The 22,413-nt window shown below is 30.9% G+C and overlaps 1 protein-coding gene across 2 annotated transcripts in view; it reads left to right on the forward strand.

The window, feature by feature from the left end:
- LOC119613229 (dynein intermediate chain 2, ciliary) overlaps positions 1-8,120 on the forward strand; it is a 16,474-nt gene extending 8,354 nt beyond the window's left edge. For both annotated transcript variants that reach the window (XM_037969184.1, XM_037969185.1), the window contains exons 2-9: positions 338-571; positions 640-745; positions 5,772-6,100; positions 6,162-6,600; positions 6,662-6,739; positions 6,800-6,972; positions 7,163-7,803; positions 7,870-8,120. In XM_037969184.1, coding sequence (XP_037825112.1) covers positions 338-571; positions 640-745; positions 5,772-6,100; positions 6,162-6,600; positions 6,662-6,739; positions 6,800-6,972; positions 7,163-7,803; positions 7,870-8,053 — 2,184 coding nt within the window. In that variant the 3' untranslated portion in view covers positions 8,054-8,120. The remainder of the gene's footprint in view (positions 1-337; positions 572-639; positions 746-5,771; positions 6,101-6,161; positions 6,601-6,661; positions 6,740-6,799; positions 6,973-7,162; positions 7,804-7,869) is intronic.
- Positions 8,121-22,413: the final 14,293 nt, after the last annotated feature.

Here is a 22,413-nt window from a genome sequence, read left to right on the forward strand (position 1 = left end):
TGATCAGGTAAAGCTGTCAACTATAAAATTGACAAAATTACTCTGAAATTTGCATGTTAAAACAGCATGAGTTTTTTTTTTGGTCTTGACTTTAAACTACTTACTCAAACACCATTTTCTTAAATCTAGTTTTAAACACTTTATATAGGATTTAGTTTCAGGATTTTTTTATAAAATATCTTTAACCAATTTTATGAACTATAATTACAATTTTGATTAGTATGTTTGTTGTAAAACTGGTGAGTTTTAAGTGCACTTTTTTAGCTAAACATTTTACTTCTAGAGTTTACTTCTAGTTTGTATTATTCACTAAATAAATATTTTTACTCCTTACTAGTTAAATCGAGCATCTACCAAGACTGCAAAATCATCAGGTGCTGATGCTGGTGGTGGTGATGCTGATGATTTTGATGCCTGGGTTAAGTCACGTCAACTATTAAAACCTGAAGATCAATTAGATCTTACGGAAGCGGAATTAAGTGAAGAGATCACTAAGGTTTTGACGCCAACCAATACCAATGTCGTTCACAATTTGGTCGTTTATAGTTTTAAAGATGAAGCTTTTGTTACGGTACGAAGATTTCAGTTTGTACTTTTATAATTTTTATGATTTGTTTTAAAAAACGTTTAAAACTCCAGATTCCTCCTGCTGGTAATACGGTGACATTACTGAAATATGATGGAACTTCTTTGCATATAGATTCGGAGGAGGCCAGAATTCAAATGGATGAAAGCGGCGAAATAGGTAAGATATCATTACATTGGATTAGTTTAGTAATATTTGAATATTAACATTTGACTATAGACTAGACTATAGACTAGACTATAGACTAGACTATAGACTAGACTATAGACTAGACTGACTATAGACTAGACTATAGACTAGACTATAGACTAGACTATAGACTAGACTATAGACTAGACTATAGACTAGACTATAGACTAGACTATAGACTAGACTATAGACTAGACTATAGACTAGACTATAGACTAGACTATAGACTAGACTATAGACTAGACTATAGACTAGACTATAGACTAGACTATAGACTAGACTATAGACTAGACTATAGACTAGACTATAGACTAGACTATAGACTAGACTATAGACTAGACTATAGACTAGACTATAGACTAGACTATAGACTAGACTATAGACTAGACTATAGACTAGACTATAGACTAGACTATAGACTAGACTATAGACTAGACTATAGACTAGACTATAGACTAGACTATAGACTAGACTATAGACTAGACTATAGACTAGACTATAGACTAGACTATAGACTAGACTATAGACTAGACTATAGACTAGACTATAGACTAGACTATAGACTAGACTATAGACTAGACTATAGACTAGACTATAGACTAGACTATAGACTAGACTATAGACTAGACTATAGACTAGACTATAGACTAGACTATAGACTAGACTATAGACTAGACTATAGACTAGACTATAGACTAGACTATAGACTAGACTATAGACTAGACTATAGACTAGACTACTTAGACTAGACTATAGACTAGACTATAGACTAGACTATAGACTAGACTATAGACTAGACTATAGACTAGACTATAGACTAGACTATAGACTAGACTATAGACTAGACTATAGACTAGACTATAGACTAGACTATAGACTAGACTATAGACTAGACTATAGACTAGGACTATAGACTAGACTATAGACTAGACTATAGACTAGACTATAGACTAGACTATAGACTAGACTATAGACTAGACTATAGACTAGACTATAGACTAGACTATAGACTAGACTATAGACTAGACTATAGACTAGACTATAGACTAGACTATAGACTAGACTATAGACTAGACTATAGACTAGACTATAGACTAGACTATAGACTAGACTATAGACTAGACTATAGACTAGACTATAGACTAGACTATAGGACTAGACTATAGACTAGACTATAGACTAGACTATAGACTAGACTATAGACTAGACTATAGACTAGACTATAGACTAGACTATAGACTAGACTATAGACTAGACTATAGTAGACTAGACTATAGACTAGCTACTATAGACTAGACTATAGACTAGACTATAGACTAGACTATAGACTAGACTATAGACTAGACCAGCGGTTCCCACCATTTTTTACTTCGCGGACCCCTTGAGGAATTTATTTAATTTCACGGACCCCCATACATATTTTGATATCTTATTGTTATAAATAACACTGTGATACAAAAGTGAAGAAAAATAAATGCAGGCGTTCTCATATACCAATTCTATTTCGTTATAGTCCATAGAGTACGAATATATTTTTAGTTTTCCCCTATCACTTCGTTAACTTACTTTTTAAGAGCAAAAGATGCGAAAAAGAGCCATTTTTGAAGTTTTAAATTTGAAAAATCATAAGTTTAGTAGTTTTCATCCGATTTTCAAATCCGATTTTTTTTTAATGATACAAGTGTCTTTTAATCCAAAAAAAGAAATCCAAAATTTATGGTCAAATGTCTGAGTTACGGTCGTTTAAGTAAAAAAACTCACACTTTTTTAAAAAATTTTCATTTTCATCATGCTCTACTTTGACCATGAGGCAGTGAGTTCATCTTTTATTACTTTCCTGAAGAATCACATAAAGGAAGGTTTCTAAAACTTGTTATTTCATAAAAATCTATGAAAAACTGGATAATTTATGCCAATTTTTCTAATAGCATGTTTCTCGAATTTTTGGTTTTCTCCATACAAATTAATTTTTGTATAAAAATGTTTATAAACATTTTTTAAACTTGTTACAAAGAAAACCAGAAACATGAACGTTTTTGTATGGAAGAAATATGCTATATTTTTATAAAACTTAGCACAACTCATAACCTTTTTCATCGATTATCATAAATTGACCATCATTGGAAACCCAACTTAATGTGGCTTTTTTCAAATGTAATAAAAGCTAAAGTTATTGCTTCATGGCCAACGTAGAGCAGTATGAAAATTAAAAATTGTGAAAAAAGTGTGAGTTTTTTTACTTAAATGGCCGTAACCAAGACATTAATCATAAATTTTGGATTTATTTTTTTGGGTTGAAAGACAACACTTGTATCTTTAAAACAAAATATCCAATTTGAAAATCGGTTGCAAACTACCAGACATATATTTTTTTAAAGTTAAAACTTCAGAAATAGCTCTTTTTCACAACTTTTGCTCTTAAAAAGGAACTAAACGAAGTGATCGGGAAAAATTAAAAATAAATTCCTACTCTATGGACTATAACGAAATGGAATTGGTATATGAGAACCCCTGCATTTTTTTGCTGTATCACTGTGTAATTGTTCGAAAATTGTCTTAGTCCTGGTCCATAAACCCTATAAAATATTCCCGTACATTGAGAACATTTAGTATTTCGGAGATGTTTTCAATTTCATGGTTTTAAATATAGAATGACTTCTAACATGATGTTTAATTTTATGATCGTGAGAGCTTTCATGTTCATTTCTCGTCAAGGTAGAGAAAAGGTTTCTTTAACAAGTATTGTCGACATGTGCTTAAAGAGTCATGTTTCTAAATTTTTTTGCGATTGCATAGGAGTGAGCTGAGTATGTAAGCTAAATTTTCGGGAAAATATGTGAAAGTTAGACTTCTTCGATGTTGTTGCGGAATGCGTTACCCACATAAAATATGACTTGAACTCTTTGCGAATGTACTGTGAATTTGGATCTTAAATTTGAATTTTAAAATACCTACGAATTATTTTACTGCGTGGTTTTGACTATTTACGCAAAACGCTATGAATTTTCTGATGTTGATTTAATAATATTGGACAACAAAATGAAGTTAAAATCTGTGTATCACGTTGGAATGGAATATTTATATTTAAAATTAACTAGATTAACACTTTTGCTTACAATTTAAAAAAATATTATGAAATGTGACCTAACTTCATATTCCGGGATACTAGTATCAGTATTTAATTCTAAGGCAAATCATTATCCGTCTGCTATAAAAACATTTATATTTATAAAAATTACAAATCACGTAATACTTTACTTTATAAAAGTGAAACAATAAATTTGTAGCGCCTAGCTTCATCCTGATAAACGACCGAAACAATAAAATTCAAAGAGTCACCAACAAATCTGGGATTATTGAATAAAAATTGTGTATTTTAGTATTTATGAAAAATTTGGAGATATTTTTAATATTTTGTAACATATAGAGAATATTTTTTATTCATGATTTTTTTCGTTCGTCTTCGCGGACCCCCTAGGATTTTGCTACGGACCACTAGGGGTCCGCGGACCCCCTTTTGGGAACCGTTGGACTAGACTATAGACTAGACTATAGACTAGACTATAGACTAGACTATAGACTAGACTATAGACTAGACTATAGACTAGACTATAGACTAGACTATAGACTAGACTATAGACTAGACTATAGACTGGACTATAGACTAGACTATAGACTAGACTATAGACTAGACTATAGACTAGACTATAGACTAGACTATAGTCTAGACTATAGACTAGACTATAGACTATAGACTAGACTATAGACTTGACTATAGACTAGACTATAGACTAGACTATAGACTAGACTATAGACTAGACTATAGACTAGACTATAGACTAGACTATAGACTAGACTATAGACTAGACTATAGACTAGACTATAGACTAGACTATAGACTAGACTATACTAGACTATAGACTAGACTATAGACTAGACTATAGACTAGACTATAGACTAGACTATAGACTAGACTATAGACTAGACTATAGACTAGACTATAGACTAGACTATAGACTAGACTATAGACTAGACTATAGACTAGACTATAGACTAGACTATAGACTAGACTATAGACTAGACTATAGACTAGACTATAGACTAGACTATAGACTAGACTATAGACTAGACTATAGACTAGACTATAGACTAGACTATAGACTAGACTATAGACTAGACTAGACTAGACTATAGACTAGACTATAGACTAGACTATAGACTAGACTATAGACTAGACTATAGACTAGACTATAGACTAGACTATAGACTAGACTAATAGACTAGACTATAGACTAGACTATAGACTAGACTATAGACTAGACTATAGACTAGACTATAGACTAGACTATAGACTAGACTATAGACTAGACTATAGACTAGACTATAGACTAGACTATAGACTAGACTATAGACTAGACTATATAGACTAGACTATAGACTAGACCTATAGACGAGACTATAGACTAGACCTATAGACTAGACGATCGACTAGACTATAGACTAGACTAGAGACTAGGACTATAGACTAGACTATAGACTATACTATAGACTTAGACTATAGACGAGACTATAGACTAGACGATAGACTAGACTAATGACTAGAAACTAGAGACTAGACTATTAGGACTAGACTATAACTAGACTATAGACTCTAGACTAGAAACTACTATAGACTAGACACTATAGACTAAGAACTATAGCTAGACTATAGACCGAGAACTATAGACTAGCTAGACGAACTATAGACTAGACTATAGACTAAGACTATAGACTAGACTATAGACTAGAACGATAGACTAGACATAGAGCTAGACTATAGACTAGACTATAGACTAGAGACTAATAGACCTAAGACTATAGACTATACTAGACTAGACTATAGACTAGACTATAGACTATAGACTAGACTAGACTAGACTATAGACTAGACTATAGACAAGACTATAGACTAGAAATTTTCGATATATACCTCATAATGTTCTTTTAATATGCACAGGTGTCCCCTTACCCGCCCCTCGTTATTCGGTACCAGAAATAGAAGTACCACGCAAATCCGAGGGTGTTGCAGAAGGTGAATCAGGGGAAGCAGGCGAGGAAGGTGCCGAGGATGCTGAAACAGCCGAAGGTGAAGAAGAAGTGGGCGAAGAAGAGGAAGAAGGACGAGAAGAGGCAGAAGAGGGTGATTTAGGTGAAAAGGAAGCGGAAGAAGTAGCAGAAACAGGAGGAGCAGCTGCTGCTGCACCCACAACGGGAAAGAAACGTAAACTTATAAATCAATTTAATTTCTGTGAAAGAGCTGCCTTAACCTTCAGCAATCCGAAAAGGGTAAAAAAGGTTGAAGATGAGATAAAAAAAATATTTAAATTTATTTTTTATATACTTATAGAATGTGGAGACACAAACTATACCACCACCGCGTTCACAATATGGCGCCAATGTCTTACAATGGGTGATCTATGACAGTTATATGGAGGATTTTGAGAAGCAGCAGAAAGAAAAAGACAAAAAAGAGGATAAGAAAGTGCATCGCAAGGAAGAGGGTAAGGCGGGCAAACAAGATGTACGCACTCAAATGGCCGAGGAAATTAATAGGAAATATTTAAAATGTTGGCAAATTCTGGAACGCATGATAAATCAAAATATCTATAGAGATATAGCTCATGATTATCGCTATTGGGAAGATCCAGCCGATGAATATCGTGAGGCAGAGGGTACTCTGTTGCCTTTATGGAAATTTAACTATGAACGTACCAAGAAAATGAGTATAACCGATGTTATGTTTAATCCTTATTATTATGATTTGTTTGCCGTATGTTTTGGATCACGTAAGAGATGTGTATAGGGGTTGAACGGAAATTCTTAAGATTTTTTTTTTATATTTTCTAGATGATTTTATGAAACAACCTAGTGAGGGTTCGATTTGTCTATTCACTTGTAAAAATCCTTCCTATCCGGATTATATTAGTGAGTTTGAGATTTTAATAAGTTGGGTGATTTTTATATTTTATGGAAAATTTTATATAGTCATGACCGAGAGTGGTGTTATGTGCTGTGATATCCATCCTAAGTATCCATTTCTAATAGCTATTGGTCTTTATGATGGCAATGTGGCGGTGTATAATCTTAAAGATAATTATAAGGAACCATTGTACTTTTCCGATGGTGTTAATGCCAAACATATTGAGTGTGTTTGGGAGGTAAGCTAGAATACTCAATATCTCGATTTTCTTTTTCAAAATTTGTAAATAGTTATCGGCAAAGAGCTCTCTCTCATTCTCATGGAATAAACTAAAGTAGTCAGGGCACTCTTTGCTGTACTAGTCCTACCTATAGGCTTATGTCCGCCATAGTCAGAACTAATCAAAAAAGAACTACTTTACTTTTCAGATCAAATGGGGTCCCGATATGGCAGACGGTGAGATAAACTTCTATTCTGTTTCCTCAGGAGGCCGAGCGCTCAATTGGGTGCTCATGCAGAATAAACTAATGGTCACAACCATAATAACATTATTTCTGGAAAATGGCCTGGTAGCGGGTCCAGATGGCACCGAGCTACGATTGAAAAGTTGTGGTTCTTGTATGAAATTTCATCCACAAGATAAGGAAATATTTCTAGTGGGCACGGAGGAGGGTTGCATCTATAAATGTAGCATAGCTTATAGTTCGAAATATTTAATGACTTATCATGCCCACAATCTCTCTGTATATCGCATCGATTTCAATCGTTATAACTCCAATATCTTTATAACCTGTAGTGGTGATTGGCGTGTAAAAATCTGGGAAGATATGAGACCAGAACCATTATTCATATTCGATTTGGGCTCAGCCGTGGGAGATGTTAAATGGGCTCCGTATTCGAGTACGGTATTTGCAGCCGTTACCAATGAGGGTAAAGTCTATGTATTCGATTTGAATGTTAACAAGTATAAAGCCATTTGTATACAGGCCGTAGTACCGAAACGTAAAAATAAATTAACACGTTTGGCTTTTAATGAAAAGTTACCTTTTATCATAGTGGGAGATGATAAGTATGATTATTTATTTGCTAATCTAAATTGAAACCATTTATTTACCACAAATCCTTTTCTTATTAGGGGCACAGTGACTTCTTTGAAATTATCACCCAATTTACGTTTAATGGTTAAACCGCCTAAAAAGCAAATGTATTTGGATCAAAATACTTTACAAATACAAAAACTGGAAAAGTTATTATCGCTGGTACGTGAATTACCCGAAGGTGCTATTGTCAAGGATACTACGACAACGGTGCAAAGTTAATGTGATTGATTCGATTTTAATTAGTTAAGGTCTTAGTTTCTGTATGTACAATTAATAAAGAAATTTTAGTTTAAACATTATAAATACAGATTTTCATTGCTTTCTCAATTGCATCATTATTTAAGGATCTACAGCCGAAAATTTCGACCAGATATCTGTTAACAAAAGAATTTTGGAAATGTTATTGTTTACCAAAAATTTTGACCAGTTCTCAATTTATAAAAAAAATCGACCAGTTTTCTACTGTCTGGTTTTTTATTTATAGAAAAATTTAGACAAGTTTACTATTTATAAATAAAATCGACTAGTTTCCTATTTATAGAAGAATTATTTCATGAAAAGTTTCTACAGAAAAATGTCTAGTCGACATTTCTATTTATTGAAGATTTTCGACCAGTTTTCGATTTGTAGAAGAATTACGACAAGTTTACTATTAATAGGAACAATTTGACCAGTTTTTAATTTATAGAAGAATTTCGCTATTTTAGAATTTCAACCGGTTCTTAATTTATAAGAAATTCGACCAGTTTTTTATTTATAGAATTCCGAAGAGTTTTTTTTATTCATAGAAAAAATTCTACAAGTTTTTTATTTGTAGAAGAAAATTTCGACTATTTATAGAAGAATTTCGACAAGGTCTCAATTTAAAAAAAAATCGACCGGTTTTCTATTTGCAGAAGAAATACAAAGAATTTTTTTATTTATAGAAAAATTTCTACCAGTTTTCTATTAATAGAACAATTTCGACTAGTTTTCAATTTATAGAAGAATTTCGACCAATTTTCTATTTGTAGAAGAATTTCGACAAGTTTATTTATAGGAAAAATTCGACCAGTTTTTCTATTCATAGAGAAATTTCGACCAGTTCTCCATTTATAAAAAAAATCTACCAGTTTTCTATTTGTAGACGAATTTCAAACAGTTTTTTAATTATAGAAAAATTTCGAACAGTTTCCTAGTTATATAAGGATTTTGACTAGTTTTCTGTTAATAAAATAATTTTGTTAATTTTTTTATTTGTAGAAGACCAGTTTGCTATTCATAAAAAAAGTCGACAAGTTTTCAAGTTTTAGAAGGATTATGTCAAGTTTTTTATTTACAAAAAAATTTCGAACAGTTTGTTCGATAAAACAATTTAGACTAGTTTTCTTTTAATAGAAAATGTTCGACTAGTTTTCAATTTATAGAATTTCGACAAGTTTATTTATAGGAAAAATTCGACCAGTTTTTCTATTTATAGAGAAATATCGAACAGTTCTCAATTTATAAAAAATACCAGTTTTCTATTTATAGAAGAATTTCGAACAGTTTTTTAATTATAGAAAAATTTCGAACAGCTTATTAATTATAGAAGAATTTCGGCCAGTTTTCTGTTAATAGAAGAATTTTGTTAATTTTTTTATTTGTAAAAGAATTTCGACCAGTTTGCTATTTATAAAAAATCGACTAGTTTTAAATTTTTAGAAGGGTTATGTCAAGTTTTTTATTTATAGAAAAATTTCGAGCAGTTTTCTATTAATATAACAATTTCGACTAGAACATATATTCAATATTATAGAAATGTCAGAAAAAAGTTCTATAATAGTCCTTGGTATCGGAATTCCAAATAACACCCCATTAGCATATTTAGAGCGGGGTTTTGAGATGGTAATCAAATGCCAATTAATAATCAGATTAGTTAATCTAAAATTAAATTTAATCTTATGTTAATCCCCTTTGATGTTTTTGATTTTTTGCATCAGCTGTTTACACTTTTGCATTTCGTGCTTAAGATTAAACCGCCTCAATTGGGCGCTTAAACTTGCAAACAAAATTAACTAATTGAGTACTCAAAAACATCTTTCGAGGATTAATTTTAATTTAATCGCTAATCTTTCACCTAAAGATTGGCCCTTAGTGTTACTAAATCGAACAATTGTTAAAATTTTATAAATTTAGTGTCCCCTAAACATTGAATTTCCAAAAATCTTAATACATAGATAAATTTGGCGGCAGACCATTCTCCTGCCCATTTCTGCTTTTTAGCTTCAATCGTTTAGGTTGTGCGATGATGAATTAGTCAATATAAAACTAAATATTAATCACACACTTACCCTGCACTTTCCGCAAACAATTCCTTAATTTATTTTATTTAAAACTTTTATCTTTCTTTATTTTCTTTTTTAATAAACCATTCTCAATATTCCTTCCGTAAAACAACCAACGAACAACACACACTCATACAAACACTTATTTGCAACGAACAAACAAAAGCAACCGGCTTGGTATTAATTTTTTTCCACCAATTTTTCATCACATTTTTCATTAATTTACTTTATATTTTCTTATGAAATTTTTACACATTATTATGAAACATCATTTAAATTTTATAATTATGCAAAAATATTTGCCATTTATTCATTTTTAATATGATTTATTAATTAATTAAAGGAACGCGAACTACCAAACAACCGAACACTTGTAAAATTTCTAGAAAACTAAAAGAAAAAATGCAAATTTTGTTGTTGTTTAATAAGACAACATGTGTTTGTTGTTGTTTGTTAAAAGGGTGTAAGTGGGATAACTGTATGTACTCCTTAATAATACATCTCTTTTAACAACTTGCATTTAATCTATTTACGCAGTTTCTCTATTCACCCACTTACTCCCTCTCAAATAATAACAACAAAAACACACAAACATAAACAAATCAGTATTTTTGACAACACTAACAACAACATTACATACTTGCATTTTTCTTTTAGTTTTCTTAAAATTTAGCAAGTGTTCGGTTGTTTGGTGTTTAGTTGCGATTTAATTAGTTAATAAAACGCTTTAATATTTAATAAATTGTAAATGTTTTTACATAATTATAAAATTTAAACGTTGTTAAACATTTTTATATTAAAATATCATTAGAAAATCTTAAATAAATTATTAAAAAGAGTGTGAGAAAATTAATGCAATTTCAAGCTGGTCGGTTTGTTGCTTTAGTTTGGTCATTCGTAAAGTGTTCGTATAGACTCGACTATAGACTAGACTATACACTAGACTATAGACTAGACTATACTAGACTATAGACTAGACTATAGTCTAGACTATAGACTAGACTATAGACTAGACTATAGACTAGACTATAGACTAGACTATAGACTAGACTATAGACTAGACTATAGACTAGACTATAGACTAGACTATAGACTAGACTATAGTCTAGACTATAGACTAGACTATAGACTAGACTATAGACTAGACTATAGTCTAGACTATAAACTAGACTATAGACTAGACTATAGACTAGACTATAGACTAGACTATAGACTAGACTATAGACTAGACTATAGACTAGACTATAGACTAGACTATAGACTAGACTATAGACTAGACTATAGACTAGACTATAGACTAGACTATAGACTAGACTATAGACTAGACTATAGACTAGACTATAGACTAGACTATAGACTAGACTAGACTAGACTAGACTAGACTAGACTAGACTAGACTAGACTAGACTAGACTAGACTATAGACTAGACTAGACTATAGACTAGACTATAGACTAGACTATAGACTAGACTATAGACTAGACTATAGACTAGACTATAGACTAGACTATAGACTAGACTATAGACTAGACTATAGACTAGACTATAGACTAGACTATAGACTAGACTATAGACTAGACTATAGACTAGACTATAGACTAGACTATAGACTAGACTATAGACTAGACTATAGACTAGACTATAGACTAGACTATAGACTAGACTATAGACTAGACTATAGACTAGACTATAGACTAGACTATAGACTAGACTATAGACTAGACTATAGACTATACTATAGACTAGACTATAGACTGGACTATAGACAATGTTGTACTTTATGTACTAGACTATAGTCTAGTCTATAGACTAGACTATAGACTAGACTATAGACTAGACTATAGACTAGACTATAGACTAGACTATAGACTAGACTATAGTCTAGACTATAGACTAGACTATAGACTAGACTATAGACTAGACTATAGTCTAGACTATAAACTAGACTATAGACTAGACTATAGACTAGACCAACGGTTCCCAAAAGGGGGTCCGCGGACCCCTAGTGGTCCGTAGCAAAATCCTAGGGGGTCCGCGAAGACGAACGAAAAAAATCATGAATAAAAAATATTCTCTATATGTTACAAAATATTAAAAATATCTCCAAATTTTTCATAAATACTAAAATACACAATTTTTATTCAATAATCCCAGATTTGTTGGTGACTCTTTGAATTTTATTGTTTCGGTCGTTTATCAGTTTCATCCTGAAATTATTGTTTCACTTTTATAAAGTAAAGTATTACGTGATTTGTAATTTTTATAAATATATATGTATCGAAATAAATGTTTTTATAGCAGACGGATAATGATTTGCCTTAGAATTAAATACTGATACTGGTATCCCGGAATATGAAGTTAGGTCACATTTCATAATATTTTTTTAAATTGTAAGCAAAAGTGTTAATCTAGTTAATTTTAAATATAAATATTCTATTCCAACGTGATACACAGATTTTAACTTCATTTTGTTGTCCAATATTATTAAATCAACATCAGAAAATTCATAGCGTTTTGCGTAAATAGTCAAAACCACGCAGTAAAATAATTCGTAGGTATTTTAAAATTCAAATTTAAGATCCAAATTCACAGTACATTCGCAAAGAGTTCAGGTCATATTTTATGTGGGTAACGCATTCCGCAACAACATCGAAGAAGTCTAACTTTCACATATTTTCCCGAAAACTTAGCTTACATACTCAGCTCACTCCTATGCAATCGCAAAAAAATTTAGAAACATGACTCTTTAAGCACACGTCGACAATACTTGTTAAAGAAACCTTTTCTCTACCTTGACGAGAAATTAACATGAAAGCTCTCACGATCATAAAATTAAACATCATGTTAGAAGTCATTCTATATTTAAAACCATGAAATTGAAAACATCTCCGAAATACTAAATGTTCTCAATGTACGGGAATATTTTATAGGGTTTATGGACCAGGACTAAGACAATTTTCGGACGAACAATTACACAGTGATACAGCAAAAAAATGCAAGGGTTCTCATATACCAATTCTATTTCGTTATAGTCCATAGAGTAGGAATTTATTTTTTAATTTTTCCCGATCACTTCGTTTAGTTCCTTTTTAAGAGCAAAAGTTGTGAAAAAGAGCTATTTTTGAAGTTTTAACTTAAAAAAAATATATGTTTGGTAGTTTGCAACCGATTTTCAAATTGGATATTTTGTTTTAAAGATACAAGTGTTGTCTTTCAACCCAAAAAAATAAATCCAAAATTTATGATTAATGTCTTGGTTACGGCCATTTAAGTAAAAAAAAACTCACACTTTTTTCACAATTTTTATACCCACCATCAAAAAAGATGGGGGGTATATTGATTTTGTCATTCCGTTTGTAACACATCGAAATATTGGCCATAGACCCATAAAAGTATATATATTCCGGGTCCTTATTAAATTCTAAGACGATCTAGCCATGTCCGTCCGTCCGTCCATCTGCCTGTTGAAATCACGATAGGGACCACACGAGAGGAGCTAGACAGTTGAAATTTTGCATAAATATTCCCTATTGCTAAAGTTTGTTTGGTATTAAAAATAGGCAATATCGGTCCAATTTTTCGGATAGCCCCCATACAAGTGGACCTCCAAAAAACAGCTTTAACTGACATAACTGCTTCAGAAGTACGAGTATAGGGATGAAATTCGACATAAATAAGTTTCATATGAGCCAAAATCTTTCTACCAAATTTTTTGAGGATCGGCCCATAAATGACCCTACCCCTAATATATGGTCCCCTTCAGAAAATTACTTTAACACTCATTACTGGCCTAAAAATTCGAGTATAGCGATGAAATTCGGTATAAGTAAGTTTCTTACGAACCAAAACCTTTTAACCAATTTTTTTTAGGATCGGCCCATAAATGACCCTACCCCCATATACGGTCCCCTTCTGAAAATGACTCTAACACTCATTACTGGTCCCAAAATGCAAGTATAGCAATGAAATTCTACATAAATAAGTTTCATGTGAGCCAAAATCTTTCTACCAAATTTTTTGAGGATCGGTCCATAATTGACCCTACCCTCATATAAGGTCCCCTTCAGAAAATGACTTTAACACTCATTACTGGTCCAAAAATGTGAGTATAGCGATGAAATTCGGTATAAGTAAGTTTCTTACGAACCAAAATCGCTCTACGATTTTGTTTTAAGATCGTCCCATAAATGACCCTATCCTCCATCTGAAAATGACTTTAACGCTCATTACTGGCTAAAAATTACGAATATAGCAATAACATTTTACACAATTAAGTTCCTCGCGAGCCAAAATATTTTTAATAACTTTTATGTGGATAGGTCCATAATTGGCCCTACTCCCCCTATTGGGTCCACTTCAGGAAATAGCTTCAACGCTCATTACTGTCTTAAAAATATGAGTAAAGCGATGAAGTGCTACACACTTAAGTTTCTTACGAGCCAAAACCTCTGTACCAATTTTTATTTTGGATCGGCCAAAAAATGACCCTTCCCGCATATAAGGACCCCTCTCTCTGCAAATAACTATAATGCTCATTACTGGCTTAAAAATATGACTGTAGTGACTAAAATTGATGCACATAAGTTTAATGCGTGCCAAAATTTCTCCACAACATTTAGGGAGGATCGGCTCTACGTTGGCCTTGAAGCAGTAACTTTAGCTTTTATTACATTTGAAAAAAGGCACATTAAGTTGGGTTTCCAATGATGGTCAATTTATGATAATCGATGAAAAAGGTTATGAGTTGTGCTAAGTTTTATAAAAATATAGCATATTTCTTCCATACAAAAACGTTCATGTTTCTGGTTTTCTTTGTAACAAGTTTAAAAAATGTTTATAAACATTTTTATACAAAAATTAATTTGTATGGAGAAAACCAAAAATTCGAGAAACATTCTATTAGAAAAATTGGCATAAATCATCCAGTTTTTCATAGATTTTTATGAAATAACAAGTTTTAGAAACCTTCCTTTATGTGATTCTTCAGGAAAGTAATAAAAGATGAACTCACTGCCTCATGGTCAAAGTAGAGCATGATGAAAATGAAAATTTTTTAAAAAAGTGTGAGTTTTTTTACTTAAACGACCGTAACCAGACATTTGACCATAAATTTTGGATTTCTTTTTTTGGATTAAAAGACACTTGTATCATTAAAAAAAATATCGGATTTGAAAATCGGATGAAAACTACTAAACTTATGATTTTTCAAATTTAAAACTTCAAAAATGGCTCTTTTTCGCATCTTTTGCTCTTAAAAAGTAAGTTAACGAAGTGATAGGGGAAAACTAAAAATATATTCGTACTCTATGGACTATAACGAAATAGAATTGGTATATGAGAACGCCTGCATTTTATTTTTCTTCACTTTTGTATCACAGTGTTATTTATAACAATAAGATATCAAAATATGTATGGGGGTCCGTGAAATTAAATAAATTCCTCAAGGGGTCCGCGAAGTAAAAAATGGTGGGAACCGCTGGACTAGACTATAGACTAGACTATAGACTAGACTATAGACTAGACTATAGACTAGACTATAGACTAGACTATAGACTAGACTATAGACTAGACTATAGACTAGACTATAGACTAGACTATAGACTAGACTATAGACTAGACTATAGACTAGACTAGACTAGACTAGACTAGACTAGACTATAGACTAGACTATAGACTAGACTAGACTATAGTCTAGTCTATAGTCTAGTCTATAGTCTAGTCTATAGACTAGACTATAGACTAGACTAGACTATAGACTAGACTATAGACTAGACTATAGACTAGACTATAGACTAGACTATAGACTAGACTATAGACTAGACTATAGACTAGACTATAGACTAGACTATAGACTAGACTATAGACTAGACTATAGACTAGACTATAGACTAGACTATAGACTAGACTATAGACTAGACTATAGACTAGACTATAGACTAGACTATAGACTAGACTATAGACTAGACTATAGACTAGACTATAGACTAGACTATAGACTAGACTATAGACTAGACTAGACTATACTATAGGACTAGACTATAGACTGGACTATAGACAATGTTGTACTTTATCGTTTCCTTTACTGACTATAGACTAGACTATAGACTAGACTATAGACTAGACTATGGACTAGACTATAGACTAGACTATAGACTAGACTATAGACTAGACTATAGACTCGACTATAGACTAGACTATAGACTAGACTATAGACTAGACTATAGACTAGACTATAGACTAGACTATAGACTAGACTATAGACTAGACTATAGACTAGACTATAGACTAGACTATAGACTAGACTATAGACTAGACTATATACTAGACTATAGACTAGACTATACACTAGACTATAGACTAGACTATAGACTAGACTATACACTAGACTATAGACTAGGACTATAGACTAGACTATAGACTAGACTATAGACTAGACTATAGACTAGACTATAGACTAGACTATAGACTAGACTAGACTATAGACTAGACTATAGACTAGACTATAGACTATACTAGACTAGACTAGACTGGACTATGGACTATGTTGTACTTTATCGTTTCCTTTACTACTGCTCTTTTAAAGCTTTCTCTACATTCATTTATCATACATACATATTTTACCTTCTTATTATCTGCTTTCAGAGATTTATATTTCCTTTTTGATTTCATTCACACATAAAAGCATATTTCCTACTTATTTACCTTCTTCCTCTCTTCTTTTAATAAAGCTTTCTGTTAAAAAATCATCTAAAACACAACAACACTTTACGAATGACCAAACTGAAGCAACAAACCGACCAGCTTGAAACTGCATTAATTTTCTTCCACTCTTTTTACTAATTTCTTTAATATTTTCTAACGATATTTTAATATAAAAATGTTTAACAACATTTAAATTTTATAATTATGTAAAAACATTTACAATTTATTAAATATTAAAACGATTTATTAACTAATTAAATCACAACTAAACACCAAACAACCGAACAGTTGTTAAACTTTTCGAAAACTAAAATGCAAGTATGTAATGTCATTGTTACCCTCCAAACATTTTCTATTGCGGAAGTTACCCGTATGAAACTTCCAAACGTGCTAAAAGCTCGCCAGCGATGTTGCGGAAGTATAAGAATTCTTGTCACCAGTCGGGAAGAACTGATGCCGAGCTGGGGAACGTCTAAGAGTAACGTGGAAGATTCTTCTGGAAGACCCGCAGAAGAAACTTCTAGATGACTCTTGGAAGTAAGGTATTGCCAAAGACTCTTCTAGATGTAACTAGGAAGTCACTTCTTGAAGTGACTACTTAGTATCATCTAGAAGTGTTCATATCTTATCTTCTAGAAGATGAGTTTTCTCTTCATCTAGAAGATGAGTATTCTCTTCTTCTAGAAGATGAGTATTCTCGTCTTCTAGAAGATGAGTTTTCTCTTCTTCTATTTGTATACTCACCAAAATAAAATCTATAAAAATAAATCTAAATAAAATGAAATTTTATAGTTTTTATTGAAATAATTGAAATAAAAATAGTAGAAAAAATAACAGATTTAACAACTAATCTAAAAAAAGTAATATATGTACATTAGACCGACTCACAAAAAATGGTGCTTGAGTTACCCACCTCAAAATATTCGCTGTTATGTAATATGATGTTACCCAAAATATTTTCGGTTAAGTGTTGTCCATTCGTTTAAAGAAAAAATTCAATATTTTACCCAGCTTCAAAAAATCTTTGTTATGTTTTATAATGGTTCCCAAAATATTTCAAGTCTATCGATCGCCGTTCGTGAACCCGTTACAAAAAAGTCCCTTTTTAATTTTTTTTTTTAAATTATACAGCATATCTTAAACAATATATACAGTATGTGGTATCATTTGAAAGGTTTTTTGAAGCCAAGTCTAATTTGCAAAATTGTGCATACATTTTATTTTTCTTAGTGAAAAACCTAACAATTTTAAATATTTTGGAATATGACAATTATAAGCAGACGGTTATTTATGATAAATACATCATTGGACGCTGCTTTAAAATACCTTTTAAACAATACTCCGTATTGGATATTTTGTTTCAAAACAAACAAAAATTAAAAAAAAAATCATTCCAAAATACCTTTTTTTAATTTGGTCCAGCTCACGAACGGTCATCGCTAGACTTAAAACATTTTGGGAATTATCATAAAACAAAGCAAGGTAAATTTTGAGAGGGGTAACAAAAGCACGTTTTTGCTTTCCATACAGAGTGAGTCAGTCTAATGTACATATGTATCAAAAATTTGGAATTATTACCTTATAATAAGATAATTTTCAGGAAATCTGTATTAATATTCCAACTGTTGACTGGTATACTTTCAAAAATTGTAAAACGTTGGACTCTAAAATATTTTTGTAGTTCTCCATAAATTTTATGATCAATCCATCAAATTGCAAGAGTTATATTTTGGAACGCATTAATCCTTCAACGAAATAAACAAAAATAATGTTATAATTAATATTGAATATATGTACATACTTTTGTATTTATTGAAATTACCTGTTATACTTTAGGAAGCAATAAAAATGGGATTCTCTTATGATCTATTGATCATTTCCCACCGAAATTTAAACGTTCAGATCCATTTTTTACATTTTCTGCAAATAATCGACATTTTTAATGGAACCGAAATAAGACATACATTCGGTTAGAAGTATTTTAATAGGGGGTACAATATTAGCTGCTTTCTAAAAAAAAAAAAAAAATTAAAAATTAATTAGTTTATTTATTTATTGTTTTGAATCAATAAAAACATTACCTTTCATGAACATTTTTTAAATAACTTGGAATTAAACCGTCTATAAAAATCTGAAATTACTAAGTCATGGATTATTTTTAAAACTATTTACAGTCATTAACGATAGAAACACCTTAACGACCCTAAACGGGATATTGCTTTTGACACTAATACTGCAATACTATTTTTTGTATGCTCTCTTCTAATTAAGGAGTTATACACTTTCAAAAACTTAAGAATATTAGTAAAGGCCTATAATTAGAATAATTAAATCCAAAGCTATATGAAAATTAATAAAATTGTATTTAAAAAAGGTGGTTTTAAAAATATTTGATTTTAATATTAAATATCTTATATGGGCAATTTCGTGTCAAGTGAAGTCAAAAAATAATTTATGTATAAAACAAATAAAATTTTAGCTCAAAGTGATCATACGTAATCTAGAAACAGGACCTAAACGCGCAAATAGTTTAAAAAATATTGAAAGTTAAGTTTTAACTCAAATAAATCTAAATAGGTTAAAATATTCATGCAATATTCATCAAATGTAAGCCGAAACGTACAACTTGAAAAAGTCTTTAAATGCTTATAACTCCTAAACCAATTAATAGAGAGACGAAATTTAATATAAAATCATTTTTAATTAAACATATTAGACTTCGTTTAAAAATAATGAAAATGGAAGCCGTTTAGAGTTGTTAACTTATTCCTAAAATAGTATTTTAATGTAAAATATGACAACTTACTTTTTAATTTTATTTATATAATCCTTGAAGATAATTACTTTTTGGAATATATTTAATAAACTTCACCAATTAACAAAACCTTCTTAAATGTTTATTAACAGTTGACTTTTAACATAACACTGTCAAATAGGTTTTTTTTATTACTTAAGATTCACAATATATTAATTACACTATTTTTCTATAAATATTATCAATATTATTCAATAACTCATTTAAGTTTTACAATGAATAATTAAAACTGAACATGACTGGACAAAACACAAAACATAACTGAACTTAGCAAAATTTCTGCATTATTTATTTTTATTTTTTCGCGTTCACGCTAAAAAATGGAGTATTTATATTTTTTTGTTTTTGTACTCTTCTTACTATCATCCGGAAGTAACCTAAAAGTATACTTCCAGACGGAAAACTAGAAATCAATGTATTTTGTTTTTGTAAAATGTGTGCTCTCGTCTGACAATCGTACAGAAGTGACTACAATCCACATTTCCAGATGAATAAAATGCAACATTAATGTGAACACTCTTCAAACTGTCTTCCAGAAGTGACATAAACATACAAATCAAGAAGATACAAATTAGGAAACAATGTATTTTGTTATTGTAAAATGTGTGTTCTCATACAACTCTCATTCAGAAGTCACTAAAACGTATACTTCCAGATGAAAAAAATTCAACAGTCATGGTTTTTTGTTTAAGCAAAATGGATGCACTCTTCTAACTATAATCCGGAAGTAACTTAAAAGTATATTTCTAGAAGACGAAAATTCGAAATAAATGTATTTTGTTTTTGTAAAATGTGCGTTCTCGTCTGACAATCGTCCAGAAGTGTTTCTGACGTGGCGTCGGGGGTGATGCGCAATAGTTTTGCCTTCTAAATGTTTGAAGGGTAGTGTTGTCAAAAATACTGATTTGTTTATGTTTGTGTGTGTTTGTTGTTATTATTTGAGAGGGAGTAAGTGGGAGAATAGAGAAAGTGCGTAAATAGATTAAATGCAACTTGTTAAAAGAGATGTATTATTAAGGAGTACATACGGTTATCCCACTTACTCCCTTTTTTCAAACAACAACAATATTTGCAATGTTACTTTTAGTTTTCTAGAAATTTTACAGGTGTTCGGTTGTTTGGTAGTTCGCGTTCCTTTAATTAATTAATAAATCATATTAAAAATGAATAAATGGCAAATATTTTTGCATAATTATAAAATTTAAATGATGTTTCATAATAATGTGTAAAAATTTCATAAGAAAATATAAAGTAAATTAATGAAAAATGTGATGAAAAATTGGTGGAAAAAAATTAATACCAAGCCGGTTGCTTTTGTTTGTTCGTTGCAAATAAGTGTTTGTATGAGTGTGTGTTGTTCGTTGGTTGTTTTACGGAAGGAATATTGAGAATGGTTTATTAAAAAAGAAAATAAAGAAAGATAACAATTTTAAATAAAATAAATTAAGGAATTGTTTGCGGAAAGTGCAGGGTAAGTGCGTGATTAATATTTAGTTTTATTTTAATTAATAATAACTCTAACGTTACTTACTGACTGACTAATTCATCATCGCACAACCTAAACCAGGGTCGGCAAACTACGGCTCGCGAGCCAAATGCGGCTCTTTGGATGTGGAGCTGTGGCTCTTTAGTTTCATACACACATTTTATTTATTTTATATAAAAAAAAATATTTATATATTTTAAATTTTTTCGGAATCGATTAACGAGCAGTGTTCTAAAACTAACAAAAAAATTCGCAAACATTTCTACAATATACACAACTTTTCAACTTTATTTAATCGTTCTGTACATGAGCAAAACAAATTCTTTTTGAGTGGGAAAGAACGAAAACAACACAATTAGCTTTTCGCTCATTTCCTTGCTTTTATTTGCCCTTACTGAAAATAAATCCTCATTTAGCCATTTGGAATTGGTACTGGATTTCTAGAAATGCAGTTGATCAATTTAAAAAGCAAATCTTTGTGTTGTGGAAAATTGTCAATGTTTAAAAGCAAGTTGGAAGAGTTAGGTAAAAAGCCAACTAACAAATGAAAATTTAGAGTCATTTTTGAAACTTTAAACAACAAGTTATGAGCCAAATTTTCTAAAGCCATACAAACCCATCATTTCCATTAAATTTGTTCCATGTACAAGTTAATATTGCAAGAAAATGTTTAATTCTTTAAAGTTTAAATTGAAAAGTTGCCTATAAACGAATGGAGTATTATATGAACCCCAATAGATCAGATGTAAATCATGATCATGCATTCCGAAATTTTCGCGTTTTTCGAATTAAAACATATTTTTTAGAAATTGAAATTGATCTATGAAAAATTGATATATGTTTGACATAAAATTTTTGGCTATAAATTAGGGACCAGAGAGCGTATTATGGAGCGTATTATGGATGTTATCTCGATTGCTGCCTAATTAATATACATAACTATGACACTTTATACTGTATTATGACAGCTGCGTCATCAATTTTCGTGATTTTTACATTTCCTTATATGCTTCCAAATGCCTTTTAAATGACATCACTGTCGCCCTACTCTAATAAACTTCTATATCTTTATATAACAAGTATTTTTAGTCAAAAATCTATAAGAAATATTCCTTGCAGAATTGTCCTGTAGATAATTAAACAAAAAATATGAATTCATAAAGTATTTGTAAAGTTTTAATAAACAAAAATTTTGTGGCTCTTTTAAAACATATGTTTTGTAAACTGTAAATTTTGGCTCTTCCGACTCAAAAGTTTGCCGACCCCTGACC

This window comes from Lucilia sericata, unplaced genomic scaffold (genome assembly GCF_015586225.1).
Source record: "Lucilia sericata isolate MDLA Ls3-8-SP2 unplaced genomic scaffold, ASM1558622v1 Contig002022F_arrow, whole genome shotgun sequence".
Lineage (NCBI taxonomy): Eukaryota > Metazoa > Arthropoda > Insecta > Diptera > Calliphoridae > Lucilia > Lucilia sericata.